We start from the raw sequence: 18,561 nt of genomic DNA, 5'->3' as shown, positions 1-18,561 counted from the left end.
GGGGGGAGAGAAATTAAAGTTCAAATTCTTAAGTTCTTCCTCTTTGTTCATGCAAAGATTTTTTTGAAACTTCTTTATCTTTCTGTATTTTTATATCTCTTAAGATTGCAAGTGCAATATCAGAAGTTGCCTATTAATTTTTTAATTATCTTATGTAACTCCTTTTTTGAGAATTACCTTACAGGAAAGGAAGGAGGGCATATGCAATATTTGTAGATTGCAGTTGTATAACTAGAATTGCTCTGCAGAAGCCAGAATTAAAATTGTATTGGTTTGGCTGAAATGTAAGACAGTAAATGAGAGCAGCAGTATAAGAGGTAGCTAGAAACATCTTTCAGTTCAGCTAAGAGTCATCTAACTGTAATTAAGTGTGCTCCAGATCAGACAGAGAAGGGAGAGTGTTGTCTGTCAGCAAGCAGGTAATGGAAGTTCCCCAACTGATAAAGCATCTTAGTTGCAGACACTTTTTAATTACAGGGAATAAAACCAAAAATAAACTCACTCAGACAGAAGATTTCTTTCTTTACTAGCACGAGAATTTCCTATGCTTCTTTCCTTCTTTGAGTGCTCTTGGGTTTGTAAGCCTCTCAAAAAAGATTTCAAGGGCAGGACTTCTTCCGCTGAAGTTGTTGACATGTGATACTGCCAGCTATGATTTTTACCAGGGCAGCTTCTACAGATGTCAGTGAAATCACAGAATGATAGGGGTTGGAAGGGACCTCTGGAGATCATCCAGTCCAACCCCCTGCCGGAGCAGGGTCACCCAGAGCAGGTGGCACAGGAACGCGTCCAGGGGGGTTTGGAATGTCTCCAGAGACGGAGACTCCACCACCTCTCTGGGCAGCCTGTGCCAGTGCTCTGCCACCCTCAGAGTAAAGAAGTTCCTCCTCATGTTTAGGTGGGCACCACTGTCACTGGGCACCACTGAAAAGAGCCTGGCCCCATCCTCCTGACACCCACCCTTTAAGTATTTATAAGTGTTGATAAGATCCCCGCTCAGTTGTCTTTTTTCCAGATGAAAAAGACCCAGATCCTTCAGCCTTTCATCATAAGAGAGGTGTTCCAGTCCCCTAATCATCTTGGTAGCCCTTTGCTGTCCCCCATCCTCCCCAGGTGCAGCACACTACACTTGCCCTGGTTGAATTTCATAAGGTTTCTCTCCACCCAACTCTCCAGCCTGTCCAGGTCTCTCTGTATGGTGGCACAGCCTTCTGGTGTGTCAGCCACCCCTCCCAGCTTTGTGTCACCAGCAAACTTGCTGAGGGTGCACTCTGTCCCTTCATCCATGTCATTGATGAGTACATTGAGCAGGACTGGGATTTCTAGTGAAAGCTGCCAGCTATTTTTAGTGACTAGAAAATAAAGAAGTCTTCTGAAAAATGTCTTATTCTTAAATCACGGGTAGTATTAATGTTTAAGAAAACAGGATCCCATTATCAAGTGTTTGTATCTGTATTAATGCTACTTTAAAGTGTTGAATGCACAGCAGCTGTGATGGACCTCACAGGGCTCTCTAAAGCATTCTTCCCTTGAAAGCTTATTCAAAGACTGGAAAATGCATAGACCTGAAAGTGTATTTAAAATTTAGGATTAAGCTGGTTTTAAATGTCTTGATTTTGGGGTATGTTAGGAGATCGACCAAGACACTGTAACCTTTCTGAGGCAAGACATATGACATTAACATATAGAAGTTTAGTAAACTGAATAAAGGACAATGAAGAGCATCCATTCATTACTGAATGTAGAGATTTATTTTTTTATAATTCAGATGGTAAATTTTTTCTCCTGCCAGCTTTCTCCTATGCGTTGTACTTTCTAATAGCGTTTTAACACTCTCAGTGCTCATTTTCCTGCCTTATTGTAGCTGTGATGCTGGCAGCACAAGGCTTAATACTGGTTTCCAAACCAGACCAATAGACTTTGAAATTGTCTAAGCTGTGTTTTCGAACATGCATGGAGTGGTGGTTGACGCCTGCCATGACCTCAGTGTAAGATCAACAAAGTTTTTCTCCGTTTGAGTACTGATGCTCCCAGCTTGAGCTATGATGGGATCCTGAATCAGCCAGAGCTTTTGTGGGGGGTGTTTGTGTGTGAAGATGCCATCCCTCATTCTCTTTGGAATGAGAAGCTCCCCAAAGTCTTAGAGTCTCTAAAACAACATATTACCAGAATGAAAAAGACTGCAGAGTAGAGCAAGAAACACGAGTACACAATGCATCCAGCTGTAGGTCCGCTGCTGTGAGAAGAAGGGGATGACCTCAGGACAAGGGACAGTTAGAGCTCTGTGGTGTAGAGGAGGGATGATGAGGTTGAAATACTAGAGATATCTGTAAAATCATAGCACAGGGTGTTTAATATTGGAATCATCAAATTGGAAAAAAAAAAAGCAAATAAAAAACAATAGGTGCCTTAAGTGTGACCAGCAGACGGGGGTTCAAAGCAAGCAATGGGAGATGTTTTCATGCAATGTGTAATGAAACTGTGAAATGTATTGATTGGGACATCGTGGATACCAAGGGCTTATGGGGTCTTGAAAAGCAGTTAGAAAAATTCCTGGGGGGTGGAAAAAAACATTGGTGGCTCCCTGCCAGATTCCCTGGGACAGCCCAGAGCTACAGCTCCCTCCAGGCTGAGAGGTTGCTTTGGGGAAGTGCTGCTGTGTCCTTGCTCTGGCTTTATACCCCCTCTAGGGGTCTGCTGGTGGTCCTGTCATAGGTGGGGAGCTGGGCAAGGTGAGGAAGAGGTAGTAAGGCCATTCTTAACTTCTCTAACGAGGCGAGATACCTGGAAAAGGGACAGCTGTTTCTGAACAGCGGGGAGAGGCTGGGCTGGAGGAGTTACTCCATGTCTGAATATGACAAAGTTAAATGGGATGGCTTCTCTGACTTTAACAGGTGGTGATAACTAATCTTACTTTTTGACTAACCTATCAGCTCTTCTCCAGCTCTAAGATAATTAGGGGACCTCACCACTGTTGGGCAGGACAGGCTAAAGAAAAGGATCAAAAGCACATCTTCACCCTCAGCCTGAGAAGCAGTTGCTCTTTCTTGCAGGCCAGTAACTCTGTGGGTTGAAACTGGTTTTGCATGGAAAGTCTTTTTCTTTCCATCACATGCAAGGCTTAGATTTGGATCACCTCCACAATGTAGAAGCTTGCCTACTTTCATGATCTCCAAGTTTGACTCAGGCGGTAGCTCCCTGCTTGCTTTCTCTCCTTACACCCTGCAGGGTCTCCAAAGCTAATAAGCCTAGTAGCTCTCAGGCAAGGAATAGTTTTCTTCCATTCCTTCTTATCGAGACAAGGTAAGCATGCAATTTCTTTCCTGCTTCCTACAAGTAGCACCTCTCGGTCAGGGCATCATTTCCCTTGCATGTGTAATGGGATGGATTAAGGAGTTTCTCCAGCTGCCATACTTACATGTACGTAAGTATATGTAAAAGAACACACTTATGTTCTTTTTTTGTATTCAGCTGGAGTCTATTCAACTTGTGTTTTCCTTCTGTGGTTTCCACAGGCACTGGTAGTAGTCTTCACATAAAAAGAAGGGTAAAGCCAGAGGCCGTTAATTAGCGTCAACTAAATGATTTCTGTTTAGCCTGAAAGTCATATTGATTGATAACAAATTCGTGGTACAACTAGTAAGAGCAATGTTCCAGAAATGGTGTTTTAGATGAGATGTAATTTTTGGCGATTACCCTTTCAGGTAAGAAACTTACTGTAAGGAAAGTTTTAAAAATTAACTCTATTGTTCTTAGATTCCTTCATTCTGTGTGTGTGTGTGTATATATATATATATAAAAAGAATATATATACATGAACACTGTTCATTGAGAGTTGTGGCCCTATAGCACACATTCTGCAGGCAATATAATTTGTGGCTGAATGTTGTAAGAGATACTTCATTAAATTTAGCAGATTTCTAGCAATGAAATGCTTCAGAAGTGATTCGTTCTTGACTCAATTTAATTGGATGGAATTTAGGATTCGGTACTGTACAATTCTTTGATGTGCTACTGTGATTTAATAAAATGTGTTCCTACTTTGGTTCTTTCTTTTGATCTTTTTTTTTTCTTCTTTTTTTCTCTTTGAGCACCGAAAGGAGTAACCTATCGAGCTTTTGCTGGAGGATGTTATAAATGAAAATTTAGTAACCATTCCATCAGCTTTGTAAAGTGGCGAAGTGATGTGTGCATGGTAGGGGATTCTTAGGGGAGACTTAAAATGTGGTTGAAATTTGTCACTGTGAAAGAGAGCTTCCATCTTTGTTTGCTCTCATTCCAATTAATATTTATCACCTAGTATCTGTGTAGATGTAATATAGGTATTTTGAAGTTTTGGAACAGAAGTGTTAGAAATACTTGACCTACTAAATTTACCTTTTCATTCACAAATGCCAATATAAAGCACAAATAATTAATTTTCTTATTTTCTTTATCAGGACAAAACCGAGGTCTTTACAGTTATAGCAAATACAGTTATTTAAATATACGTCTGACATATCATTACCCCAACTTTCTACTTTAGGAAATAAATAATTAAATTAATATTACAATGCTTTTTTTTTCCCCATTACAATGTCATCATTGTGATTGTGCAGCTTTTGTCACACTTGTTTTTTTCAGACTTAAGAGAGGATCTTTATCATGATTTTTGGGTTTGTAACTCTGTGACAGCAGTTTTCTTACTTTGCAAGCAATTACAAAATAGCTTGTAAATGAGAAATACAAGGTTTCTTAATAGAAGGCTGTATGGAAATATATAAAGTAGTCTTGTGGTCATGGTGGCACAGTGGGCAGCTGTAGTTCCTGAGTGATTTGGGGTGAAATGAAAGTCTAGAAAAAGCGCAAAAAATACTTGCATTTGGACAATACTGAATAGCTAAAGAGAAACAAAAGCATTCAAACACTCATCAGTCAAGGTGGCTACCAAAGAACTGCCTAATTTTTCAGGGCTTGGGTTTTATTTATTTATTAAAAATAGTGAGAAAAATAATGTAACATAAATAAGAATAAAATAGCGTTAAATATCCATCTTCTAGTACTGGTCTTAAGCATCCATTTTTATTTTACTAATGGTAGTGTGGTAGTTCTTTGTTTTATAAGTGTATGCTACTATAACTTATATTTCTGGTTTAAAGCATTTTTCAGGCCTAACATAACTTAGGAGTAAAAGTTTTGTTCCAGCATGATTTCAATGAAAAAAAAACCAACAAAAAAACCCCCAAACCTGTAGTGTTTTATTGCTATATGATTGTATCAAATGCCTAGTTTGAAAATCATTCTTGGATATGTTACTTCTTCAATTATTGAGAGGTTGTATTGCATTATTATTATCTCTGATCCTATTGCAAAACTTTTAAGCTGTGAGCACACATCACTTAACCAGTTACAAAGAGAGATAAAGGAATCTATAAATTTTGCATTTACAAGATCCTGCAACGAAGGCATTGTAAGTTACTCTTTCTGGGCACCACAGGTTCGAGCAGCACCGATGTTAAAGAAAACCGCAATGTGGACAACGTTCCCCCCAAGGACAGCGGTGGGCAAGGTGCCGGGGAGGGGACACAGCTCTCCAATGGTGGTGGCAGCAGCAGCAGAAAGCGTCCTTTGGAGGAGGGCAACAATGGCCACTCCAAATTTCGCCCAAAGAAGAGGAAGAAAACACCCGGCCCTGTTCTGCCAAAGAATGCCCTGATGCAACTTAATGAGATTAAACCTGGATTACAGTACAAACTCCTGTCCCAGACGGGGCCGGTCCATGCCCCCATGTTCGTGATGGCAGTCGAAGTCAATGGGCAGGTATTTGAGGGGTCTGGCCCGACAAAAAAGAAAGCCAAGCTTCATGCCGCTGAGAAGGCTCTACGATCTTTCGTCCAGTTTCCCAATGCCTCGGAAGCCCACCTGGCAATGGGGAGGACTCTGTCAGTCAACACGGACTTCACCTCTGACCAAGCGGACTTCCCTGACACCCTTTTCAATGGTTTTGAAACGCCGGTCCCTTCCGATGCTTCTTTTTACCTGGGGTCCAATGGGGACGGGTCCTTTAGCTCTAGCGGGGACTACAGTTTGCCATCATCTGCTGTAGCTAGCAGCCTTTCCCAGTCACCTCTCCCTGCACCATCGCCCTATCCCTCCGCCAGCGGGAAGAACCCCGTCATGATCCTCAATGAGCTACGGCCAGGGCTGAAGTACGAGTTTCTCTCGGAGAGCGGGGAGAGCCACGCCAAAAACTTTGTCATGGCCGTGGCAGTGGACGGTCAGACTTTTGAAGGCTCAGGAAGGAATAAAAAGCTGGCAAAAGCTCGGGCTGCTCAGTCAGCCCTGGCATCCTTGTTTAACATGCAGTTGGACCAGACCCCATCTCGACAGCCCATTCCCAGTGAGGGGCTCCAGTTACACTTGCCACAGGTGAGAAGCCCTTTGGGTTTTGTTGATGTCTTTGGGTAATGACCAAGAGTATCCAAGTCATGCGTATTAAGTTAGCTCAGACAGCATTTCTGCTGTTTCTTCTGCTTTTGTAGATGTGTGTATGCATGTAAATATATACATATGTGTGTATGTATATATGTATTAGGTGATTTATCCACTTACGGTTTCTGACAATTGCACGAACTCTTTGTATTCTGTTGGACAGAGGGAGGCTTTGTTGCTGATGCTTTCAGCCTTGATCATGTCATGTAAGAGAGCACCAAGCCCAGTGCAGTGCCAGCTTGGATTATGGTTTGTGCTGAGGAAAGGTTGAACTGCATCTTGCTCATCTTAGGCAGCAAGACTTAGATGGAGTTCAAGTCAGAATTACTGCTTTAAATAATATTATTACTTGATACAACAGTTTTTAGCAGAGAAGAAAATCGTTCTCTTTTGCAAACTGAAATTATTGGCAATAACAGAGCTGAATAATGTAAGTCAAGGACAGATTAAATGAGGCTGAGGCAGTTGCCATGAATTTCCAGGGTCTAAATAAAGAACACATTCGCAGTGCACCTATCCAAGACCTGTCTGTCCAAATCGCTGTCATCTAAAGCATTGTGCTCTGATCAAATTAGTTAAGAAGTATATGTAAGTTACTTAGGCAAGTAAATCTGGATGAGGAATAGTTTGAATCAAATAATTAATGAACTAGGGAAAGTATCAAACATACCAGACATAGACCAGAAATTTAAAGTATCTAGAATGGAGTAATTTTAAAGTTTTTTAGTGAAGAAAAATTCTCCCTTATTTGCTTGCTTGTATTTCGCACCAGTCAAACTACGGTAATGATTGTTCAACTAGCCTCTTTCTACTATGTCTCTTGGGTCTTTTTAATGATATTACATGCCTATCTATATTTAAATACTGACTTGTGATGTTTTTGCAACTTTCTATTTGTTTATTATGAGAATTTCAAGGCTTTGACCTTTTCTATCTCAAAAATATTGGTTTAGATTTCATTAAAATTATAAGATACTGGTCTGATTGGTTAATGTGGGGTTTAAGAGTATAAGTAGATGTTGTGACTGTTTTAAGTATTTTTTCTCAAAAATGCATGGACAATATGCATCTCTTAGAAATTCCTATATGCTTTCTTTTTTAATGTCGCACAATTATTGCATTATTGATGACTGTTTCCTTCATTTTCAAATCTAGGCTCATGCTATTTCAGGTAGTCATCACTTCTTCAGTAGATTCAGTAATTGCAGACTGCATTCTCTACTGTGCTTTTAAAAGTAGACTTGGCCCCCGACACCAAAAAAATTTCACTGCCAGTAATTTATGTGCTATTAGTTCTTGAATCAGCAAAATGGTGAAAATTCGAACTGGAATAGGGAAGTGGGAGAGAGCATGTGGTGAGACATGAAAGAGGTGTCATTCTAAGAGGATAAAGTTGTTTCTCCGTCCAGCAGCCCAGTGTATAACAGCTTACACGGTCTCTTTTCTTCACAAGACTTTGATGGACTGCTGGGCAGCGTTGTATTTTTCTGAGCTCCTTGCCTTTGTCAGGTTTTCACCCAGGTAGCTATCGCAGAGCTGCTGGGATGATCAGGGCATTCAAGCCCAGGGTACGGTGTTAAAAAAAAAACAACAAAAAAGCAACCCACGCAAACGCTATTTTTAATTTTTTGCAGTGCTCCTGCACTGACCTTGATACCCATATTGTGTACAACAAAGCATGGCCCCGGGCTAGCTTGCGTTTCACCTGTCTTGTAGGTGTGCACTGAAAAAGGCTGACGCGGTGTGGAGGAGGGTCCGGTGAGCTTTAGGAGTAATGCCGAATACACTGGGTGGGAGGGGGGAGGTTGCTGTTACTGCCTCATGTAGGCCTGATTCAAAGTCGGTTATTTATTCAGAGGCTTTTGATCAGCTTGTCATCAGGACATCGTGGTCCTTTTGCACTTCGCCGTGTTGTATTACTCTGCTTTTAATTATAATTAGCTGACAAGTTCGTGGAATTTTATCAGGTCTGTTACATAGAAGTGATTTTAGTCTGGTATCTATTAATGATTAATAAGGGATTTAAGCATTTGTGATGTTTTCAGGTCCTGCTTTATCATCATCTTTTTTTTTTTTAACTCTGTGAGTTGTTTTATGTTTTACAGAGTGTTTACTCAGGATGTGTAAAGATGTTAAATTTGGAGATAACCTTGAAGGGGGTAAAGTCACAAACGTTGGAGAGTACAGGAATGATGTAAATGGAGATAGGATTTGTTATAAATCATAGACCAAATAAAATGCTGATTGGACTGGAAAAAAACGGAAGCTAGAAACATGCAATGGCAGGAAAAATCCAAATACCAAGTGCTCAGTGGAAATAATAAAAGTACAGTGCGGTTGTGCTGATGAAGATGTTGGAATTGACTGCCTGAGTGGCAGGTTCAAAGCCTGTCAGTAGCTGCTGTGTTAAATTGTGGTGAGTGGTGAGGAAAAGCGATATAGCGGAAAGAATCGAGAAGAGATGATCCCTGCTCTGGAGGTGGTGGTGAATATCGTCTGAAATGCATATCCATGATCCCACACCTCCTGGTAGCTGCAGGTGCTCCGTAGGAATTTAAATGCAGAAATACAAGCGTAAGCTATCAAATGGTACAGAAGGGCAGTTGACATCAGAAATCAGCTTCTAAAATGGATGTAGGTATAATTTTATGGTCTGTAGAGTGGGTTATCGAGGTGTGATCCGGGGGTTTAATACATTTAAAACCAGTCTCTGTGAAGCAAGCTTACCTGCTTGCTTACAGCTGGACCTTTTGTGAGGGACAAATCCCTTTGCTGGGAAAGGGAGTTAAAGCCAGTAAGTCACTCGACATGTGCCTCAGAGTGGGTGAAAATGCCCTGCTGAAAAAATCAGCGCTCATGCATTTATTATCTTGGCAGCAAGTGTGTTAAAATAGAAGAGGTTGTCAGTCTTGCGTTATAGGGAGTTCCCTCTCCAAAACAAAGAAAATATTTTTATGGTTAGCTACACTTTGTAAATTGATAGCCACCCTCACTTTACTTCCCACCCCTCGACGCAAGGGGGTGACCTGTAGTCTGCAATAAGTCACAGATGTACCAAAGGCTCTAAAATGTGTGTCCTTCAAGTTTTATTCTTTTTCGTGGAAGAAAGCTGCATTTTTCAGCATACTTAGATTAATATAATTAAAAACCTTAAGTGCATGGCTTGTCATAGGTCTGCAGATTTGGTAGGTGATGAGAACTGGAGAAGACAGCGAAATGTGAACAGTCTTTTAAATGACTTCTAAAAACAAAGGTGTTACGCGTTTATAGATGAAGCGTGGAAGTCGACATGACCAGGTTTTTAAAAAACTGTTAGTGCAAAGCCCAAATCTGATTTCTGGCAAAAAGAGTATTGTTGGGCACTTGACCACAGCAAGAGTCATGCTGGGCCAGGCAAAAGCTCCTTCTCGCACATCATCCTGCCCTCAGTGCCACGTCCCTGCCAGCAGCCCCAGCACTGGGAAGCGAGGGGTTTGCAAGGGGTGCGGGTGCTGGCTGAGGCCATCTCCACCGATGGCATGAGTCCGGCCACTGAGCAACACCTTGTGCATCTCAGGACATGAGACAAGGACGTCCTTGGACATCTCAGGAGCAGCAGATGCTCTATTTGGACTTCCCTATTTCTTCTCTTTACCACCCAGAGAGAAGTCTCCCAGAGATAGCTTGTTTTCTCTCCTTTTTTTCTTTCCCCTTAGATGCTCCCTGTTTCCCAAGGAAGGCCATGAGGAGTCTCGCGTCTCTGTCAAAGGTGGGATGGTGCTGTCTCTAAAAGCAGTACTCAGGCCAGTACCAAAAGCCTGAAAAAAACTGAGAAAAGGGCATATTGGTAGCAGTACTTCCCTAGTAAGTGCTTCTAACCTTCAGCAGTCTGTGTCTCAAGGGTTTTCTCAGACAGAAATGGTCTCTTTCTATCTGAAAGTCCTTGATGGATTATTGTTTCCCCCATGAAATTCAACCCTTTGCTAAACTTCCGTAACCTTTTAGCTTCCACCGCACCTTGTAGCAATAAGTTCCACTGTTTAAGTATGTATTGTGGGAAGAAGAGTCTCATCTTGTTTTGAACGTGCGGCATGCATCCTGGTGTGCCCTAAGGCACTTGGTGGCTTTCAGTAAAGTTTGCTGGTCCAGGCTGCCGGCATTACTGTTGGAAACTGTTTCTGTCAGACGGTAGGAACCTGCTGGTGGAGGTATCCTCTTTAGGTCACTGATGGCCTCTGTTAGGAAAACCTCCCTATGAGCTTTATAATGATTTTTCCCAGATTTCCTCAAGCTGTTTACTTAAAGAGACAGCTAATTAGTCAGGATACAAAGAGGTGGAAATCACAGTATTGGAATTGTAAATATTGACACTTAAAAGTAGTTAGATTAGTGAAAGCTGGACTATTGTGACAGAAAGCAGCTTGCACTAGACAAATAAGCAGTGTAGCTGCAGATAAAATTAATTTTAAAAAATCCACTAGAGAGAATACTTTTAATCGTTCACCTAATTGTGTTGCAAATTCAATTTAGCCTGTGGACAGGCGTTGAAACAAAACATAAAGCAGAAGGAATGGTGAACTTGGTGAAGCAGGCTTTAAACTGAAGGACTTGGGGGGTGGGGTCCAGGGTGGCAATGCTCACGCCAATTTAGCTGACTGGAATAAGCCAGGCCAACCAGAGCCGTGACAAATGTTCCTTAGCTGACTCCCAAGATGAGATCCAGAAGGCCAGCCAGCTCAATGGTGTGAATGGCTCTGGTGGGTCCTCTTGCTCCCCTCCAGGGAAACCCACATGCTCAGCTGCCTCTCTGAAATGCCTGTGCACCAACACACACAGCACAGGGAATGAACAGGAAGAACTAGACATCTGTGGGCGGCCATGGGGCCATGATCTCATTGCAATTACGGAGACATGGTGGGATAGCTCACATGACTGGAATGCAGTCATGGGTAGCTATGTACTTTTTAGGAAAGACAGGCCAGCGAGGCATGGTGGTGGAGTTCCGCTCTGTGTGAGAGAACAACTGGAATGTAGTCAGCTCTGCCTAGAGGTGGATGAAGAGGGTGTTGAGAACTTATGGGTAAGAATTAAGGGGCAAACTAATATAGGAGACGCTGTTGTGGGTGTTTACTGCAGACCACTGGAGCAGGAAGAGGAAGTCAATGAGGCCTTCTACAGATAGCTGGAAATAGCCTCATGATCACAGGTCCTGGTTTTCATGGGGGACTTCAACTACCCTGACATTTGCTGGAAAGGCAACATGGCCAGGCATGTACAGTCCTGAAGATTTCTGCAGAGCATTGACGATAACTTCTTGACACAGGTGGTGGAGGAACCAACGAGGAGAGGTGCTCTGATGGAGCTTGTGCTGACAAACAAAGAAGGACTGGTTGGGGATGTGAAGGTCTGGGGTAGCCTTGACTGCAGTGCCCATGCGATGGTGGAGTTCAGGATCCTGCCTGGAAGAAGCAGGGCAAAAAATAGAATTACAACCCTGAACTTCAGGAGAGCTGACGTTGGCCTCTTCAAAGACATACTTTGAGGAATCCTATGGGCTAAGGCTCTAGAAGGAAGGAGGGTGCAAGAGAGCTGGTTAATATTTAAGCACCACTTCCTCCAAGCTCAAGATAAGTGCATCCCTAGGACCAAGAAATCAGGCAAAGCAGGCAGGAAACCTGCATGGATGAGCAGGGAGCTTCTGGAAAAACTCAGATGGAAGAACAAAGTTTACAGAATCTGGAAAAAGGGACTGGCCACTTGGGAGAAGTATAGGAGCGCTGTCAGAATATGCAGGAATGCAATGAGGAACGCTAAGGCCCGCTTGGAATTAAACCTGGCAAGGGATGTCAAGGACAATAAGAAGGGCTTCTTCGGGTGCATCAGGAGTAAAAGGAAGACCAGGGAAAATGTGGGCCTGCTGCTGAATGAGATAAGTGCCCTGGTGACGGAGAATGCAGAGAAGGCAGAGTTACTGAATGCCTTCTTTGCTTTAGTCTTTACTGGTAAGGCTGGCCCTCAGGAACCCCAGACCCTGGAGGTAGGAGAATGGAGCCTGGAGTAAGGAATACTCTCCCTTGATTGAGGAGGATTGGGTTAGGGATCATTTAGGCAAACTTGACTCCCAGAAATCCATGGAGCCTGATGGGACCCACGAGTGCTGGGGGAGCTAGCAGATGTTATTGTGAAGCTGCTCTCCATCATCTTCGAAAGGTCATGGAGAACAGGAAAGGTGCCTGAGGACTGGAGGAATGGTAATGTCACACCAGTCTTCAAAAAGGGCAAGAAAGAGGACCCAGTAAACTGCAGGCCCGTCAGCCTTACCTCCTTCCCTGGAAATGTGTTGGAACAGCTCATCCTGGATGTCATCTCTAAGCATGTAGAAGAAAAGAAGGTCATCAGGAGTGGCCCGCATGGGTTCACCAAGGGGGAATCATGGTTGCCCAATCTGATAGCCTTCTACAATGGAATGACTGGCTGGGTAGATGAGGGGGGAGCAGTGGATGTTGCCTACCTTGACTTCAGCAAGGCTTTTGACACTGTCTCCTGTAACATCCTCATGGGTAAGCTTAGGAAGTGTGGGTTAGGTGAGTGGACAGTGAGGTGAATTGAGAACTGGCTGAATGGCAGAGCTCAGAGGCCAGTTGGAGGCCTGTAACTAGTGGTGTTCCCCAGGGGCTGGTATTGGTCTGGTCTTGTTCAATATATTCAATGACCTGGATGAGGGGATAGAGTGCACCCTCAGCAAGTTTGCTGATGATACAAAGCTGGGAGGAGTGGGTGACACACCAGAAGGCTGTGCCGCCATACAGAGAGACCTGGACAGGCTAGAGAGTTGGGTGGAGGGGAACCTAATGAAATTCAACCAGGGCAAGTGTAGTGTGCTGCACCTGGGGAGGAATAACCCCCTGCACCAGGACAGGTTGGGGGCTGACCTGCTGGAGAGCAGCTCTGTAGAGAGAGACCTGGGAGTCCTGATGGACAGCAAGTTGACCATGAGCCAGCAATGTGTTCTTGTGGCCAAGAAGGCCAATGGTCTCCTGGGCTGCATCAAGAAGAGCATGGCCAGCAGGTCGAGGGAGGTCATCCTCCCCCTCTGCTCTGCCCTGGTGAGGCCGCATCTGCAGTACTGTGTCCAGTTCTGGGCTCCCCAGTTCAAGAAGGACAGGGAACTACTGGAGAGCATCCAGCGAACGGCTACAAAGATGATCAAGGGACTGGAGCATCTCTCTTATGAGGAAAGGCTGAGGACCTGGGTCTGTTCAGCCTGGAGAAGACTGAGAGGGGATCTTATCAGTGCTTATAAATAGCTAAAGGGCGCGTGTCTGGAGGATGGGGCCAGGCGCTTTTCAATGGTGCCCAGTGACAGGACAAGGGGCAACAGACACAAGCTAGTACACAGAAAATTCCGTCTCAACGTGAGGAAAAACTTATTTCCTTTGAGGGTAACAGAGCACTGGAACAGGTTGCCCAGAGAGGTTGTGGAGTCTCTGTCCCTGGAGATATTCAAAACCCACCTGGATGAGTTCCTGTCCAGCCTGCTCTAGGTGAACCTGCTCTGGCAGGGGGGTTGGACTAAATGATCTCTGAAGGTCCCTTCCAACCCGTGCAATTCTGTGATTCTGTGAATGGAGTGAGAATCAGTACTGCAATGGCTACTTTCACTTGAAGTGCTGTGTTAATCCCGGTTCAACCTAAGGCAGGAGAAAACTATAAAAGAAGTATTCAAATATAGGAAAGATACAAAATAATGATGAAAATGATCATAGATCTGGGAAAGCTGCTTCTGCAGAGGTGCTAAAGAGCTTTAGGCAGTTTATTGCAGTAGACTGCTTAGTGTACATAGGAGAATGAGAATGTAACGGTTTCAAACCTAGCAAAAAGATAATATTGGATGTGTTTGTGGGAATTAATGAATACCATGTTGGAATAATTGCTATGGAATTGGCAGAAATGTAAAAGATACATTTGCATAAGCAGGGAGTGAATCTACTGCCAGGTAGCAGTTCCTTTAAATAAATACAGGAAACTTTGGAGCGCTAGAAAATAATTACCCTGTTTTATTAGCACAGATATGTTTGTACCTCCTCTGAACCGTATGTGCTGGTCACTGTCAGAGGAGAGATAATAGACCTTGATTTTTTTGGGCACTGCCGCTGCTCATCAGCTTGTGAAAGTTCACGCAAGCCCTGTGAAGGTAAGAAGAAATAAAGTTGAGGGAGAATATTTGTGCTTGAGAAGGATCACTGGAGATCCAAGGAGAGCACAAAAGATTGGGAGGTGTTGGGTCAGGTCCCCAGTGAGAGATGGGTGTTGTCAGCTCATGCAGTGCCCCTGCTCCTGCTGCCTTTGGTTCTACCATGCAGGTCCTCATCAGCATTCATCTGGGGTCGTCTCTATGGCTTGCCAAGGTCCTCCTTCAGATCCAGATAGACCTGAACCTCATCAGCTTCAGAATATTTTAAAACATGGATGGTCAGGGGAGTTCCGCTACAACATTGCTGCAAGAACTATATTAACCAAAATCAGTCTGTATGTGTAGGAAAGAAGGGAATTCACTGTCACTTCAACAGAGAAAGGAACAACGCACCCAAAATAGCTTTGAGCTCACATGCCTTAACGAGCAAGCTGTCAGCTATTTTAGGTCTTTCCTTTTTTGAATTACCCACCTTTGAATAATGATTTAATGCAGGAGCGGCGGTAGAGAAACTGTGTGTCAGATGCTAGGGCATTCACTGGGAAAGTGAGACACAAGTTCAGTTTCTGTTCCAATTAATATTTATTTATGTGAAAGGGAGTAGTGTCAGGAAAGATCCCTACCCAGGCCAGTCAGTGGCCTGGGTTTGATGTGGACACGGCTTCAAGTCCTTGGTTTTGAGGTGGGGACAGCAAGGACATAATTTTAGGCCATTAAGTCTTGTTCCCGGCACTGCAGTGGTTTGCCTTATTCCCATCTCTTCCATATTCTTAGTGACTATGTTAATGTAATAGACCACCTGGGAGAAAAGGGTGATTCTTCTAATTTATTGGGTGAGTATTCTTATAAAAGATGAAAACCGTAGTAACTGAATCTGTAGACATCTAATAGTGTTTATTCCTCACCACCCACCTGTTGTAATGCAACTTGGATATCAAATAGAATAAAACAATCTTAAATATAATTGCCTGTTTCCTGGCAGTTATTTTTCCCCCCTCCCCTACAGTTCCTCCTGTATTGTTCACATCTCTAGCAGTTGTTTTGCCTCACTTGAGTTCTGCATCGTCCTTCGTATCAGCCCTCTCCAGTGTCTGGCTTCATGTTCATTCAAGCGTTTTTAGGTTTCCTTACCAGCAGCCTAGCTCCATGCTGTTTGAGGGGCAGCCCCATCCCATCCTTCTGTGCCAGCTTACACCTTCCCAGAGGGACTCACTATGTTCTAGCTTGAGGGTAGTGAGACCCTGGAACAGGTTGCCCAGGGAAGCTGTGGATGCCCCATCCCTGGAGGTGTTCAAGGCCAGGCTGAATGGGGCTTTGAGTAACCTGGTCTAGTGGGAGGTGTCCCTGCCCATGGCAGGGGGGTTGGAAGTAGATGATCTTTAAGGTCCCTTCCAACCCAAACCATTCTGTGTTTCTGTGATTGTATACCAACACCACAGTTTCCTCTGCTTAGTTTATTATGTGAAAAGAATAATATTTTTTGAAAAAGCTAATGTATCCACACTGTATACAAGCATCATACCAATTACTGTTCAAGTAGCCTTTTTGTCAGCAATATTGGCAAGTAAGTTGACCATGGGTTTCTTCCCAGAAACGCCTGGCAGTTTCAGTTCCCACCTCTTGATGAGAACTTCCTCAAGCCAGCCCTGGTTCATACAGGGAATGGACGATTGCGTGCCTCTGTAGATCAGTGTCCATTTGGCTAGACAGGTTGAGGATCTGTAGTTTGGTGTTACAGGAAGAAGGGTTCCTCTGTGTTCACCTTTGGCAACTGATCAGTTTTGCTTCGGCATTTTGGAATCACCATTTCTGGTATGTATTGAACTTTGGTTTTTTGTGTAGCTCAGCGTAGGAGAAGTGTCCTCCAGTTACCAGTGATCACGCTCACTTTTCTTCAGCACTGGTTCAGCACAGTTTTACATTGCCTGGTAGCTTGTCAGCTGCCAGCCATGTTCTCCTGTCCAGCATGTCATAATGTAAGGTAGAGCAGAAAAATATGTGTATTACAGAAACGAGAGTATAAAACTTGCCGCTAGAAAGCAGGATCCATAATCATGCAGTGAGCCTGTGGATAAAACACTGGAATAGAGACTCTATTTCTTGTCCCTGCAGTGATCTGCCGACATGGCTACAGGGAGGTTAGTTATTTAAGCCTTTGGTTTATTAATTTCCCATTTCTAAACCCAAGGTGATAATAAAACTGTTGCTCATTATTTTTCCTTTGTGTATTTACCTTAAAGCTCAGCTTTCTGCATTAGATGAGTACTAGCACAATTACATGCAGAGTGTGTGCTTTGTGGTCATGGTGCTGTCGGATCACAAATTGTAACACAATTTTGGGTCCAGCAGCAAAAATACCTTAGTTGAAAATCAGTGCCTGACCAGACATGTTTGTAGCCTCTGACCAAAATGGCGTTCCTGAAAAATTTCTCAATCTGTTGATAAAATTTTCTGAGTTGCAGTCCATGCAAATGCATCAAGAAAATTTGTATTTGCAACGTTGAGAGTCTTCTGACTCTACATGTTGTGTAATTGCAAAATATTGACCAATGCTTGGTGCAGATGTGACCTCAGTCACCACTGACTGCTGGTTGCACTCTCCAGTCAGGTTCTAGAAAAAGCTGTTGAGCTCTAAAATCATGACACATGAGCTTTAATTATTGCTTCCTTGGCTGCTAACGCTTTTCCAGAAGGAAGTTAACATTAAGAGCTCCTCCACGTTATTTCTAGGCTGTCGGTTCTCATGAGCATTGTTAAGAAAATGGCGGTGAATCAGGCTGGCAGTCTTCAAACCCGCTTTTCTTTTTTCCTTTCTTTTCTTTTGACCCTGGCAGTTTTTTTTAGAACTGACTGTGTTCAACAGTTTGAACGGTTTTAAGTGGGTGCCCCCAAGCTCTGTATACTGCTGCCCATCAACCATGTTGATTTGCCTCGGGCCCTCTGAAGTCGTGAGAATGGTGACCTTCTTCCATTAGTGAGAGCCCCAAGACAGTTTGTAAGCAGAAGACTCAGCCACAAGCATCCTTTTGGGCTTGATGTAGTTGCTTACCATATTGGATGCTCTTGGGTATCTAAGACAACTGCATGGCACTGTGTCCTTCTGGTGTGTCAACCAGTGGGCCAGGTGATTGCTCCAGAACATCTCAGGTACTGCTGGGTGCCAGTACCCAGACAACTGGATCAAACTCTTTATGCCTGGTGCTTCGAGACAGGGACCTGAGCTCCCTCCTGGGATTGTCCACTCCTCCTCTCTGGCTGCTGGTCCCGGTGCTGGTGGAAGGTGAGTGGGGGCAGGCTGCCCTGTCTCTCCTGCCAGCCTGGGGATCACTCTAACATGTAGATGGCTCTGACATGCCATCTAACATGTAGCTTGTCTTTCTCGGCCACTCCTTTGGGAACTGGTTGCTCTGCTAGCAATGCTGTTGCATGGATTGCCCTGGTTTTCAGTTTCTTTTCAGGTGAAAATTCAAGAACTCGATCCTGACTCATCTCCTCTATCTGTTACAGTTCCAGCTCCCTTAAAAACAGCAGGTGACATTAGCTGCAGTGTTGAGCTGAACCATCGTTCAACAAGAGCAGGACTGGTATACTGAAGCTTTAAAATTAGAATTTAGCCCCCCTTACAGTATGGCTGATGTTGCTTGCTAACCTTGCTGGCAAGATAGGAGGTTGTGACTGTTATTGTTCAAGTTTTCCTGAAGGTGAAAGAGATAAACCTTTCCTAATTTTGAAATAGTTTAATTTAGGTTATACATTGACATTTTCTATTCCTAAATTTGTATATGTCTTGTAAAAATAAGAAATATAAAGTGTTTAACCAGTGTTTAAAACGGATGTGTTCTTATCTGTGTAATAGCTAGATAATGAATTTGATTGTTATAAAAGGTTTACATGTTGATTTGAGGAGCCTAGTTTTT

At 43.5% G+C, this 18,561-nt stretch overlaps 1 protein-coding gene across 1 annotated transcript in view; it reads left to right on the top strand.

Moving 5' to 3' along the window:
- ADARB1 (adenosine deaminase RNA specific B1) overlaps positions 1-18,561 on the top strand; it is a 90,440-nt gene that overhangs the window by 41,024 nt on the left and 30,855 nt on the right. Inside the window, exon 4 of the mRNA XM_063340446.1 lies at positions 5,477-6,408. Within this exon, the coding sequence (XP_063196516.1) occupies positions 5,477-6,408 (932 nt within the window). The remainder of the gene's footprint in view (positions 1-5,476; positions 6,409-18,561) is intronic.

The sequence above is a fragment of the Chroicocephalus ridibundus genome, chromosome 7, assembly GCF_963924245.1.
Source record: "Chroicocephalus ridibundus chromosome 7, bChrRid1.1, whole genome shotgun sequence".
Classification (NCBI taxonomy): Eukaryota; Metazoa; Chordata; class Aves; order Charadriiformes; family Laridae; genus Chroicocephalus; species Chroicocephalus ridibundus.
This window is presented reverse-complemented; position numbering and strand designations above follow the sequence as displayed.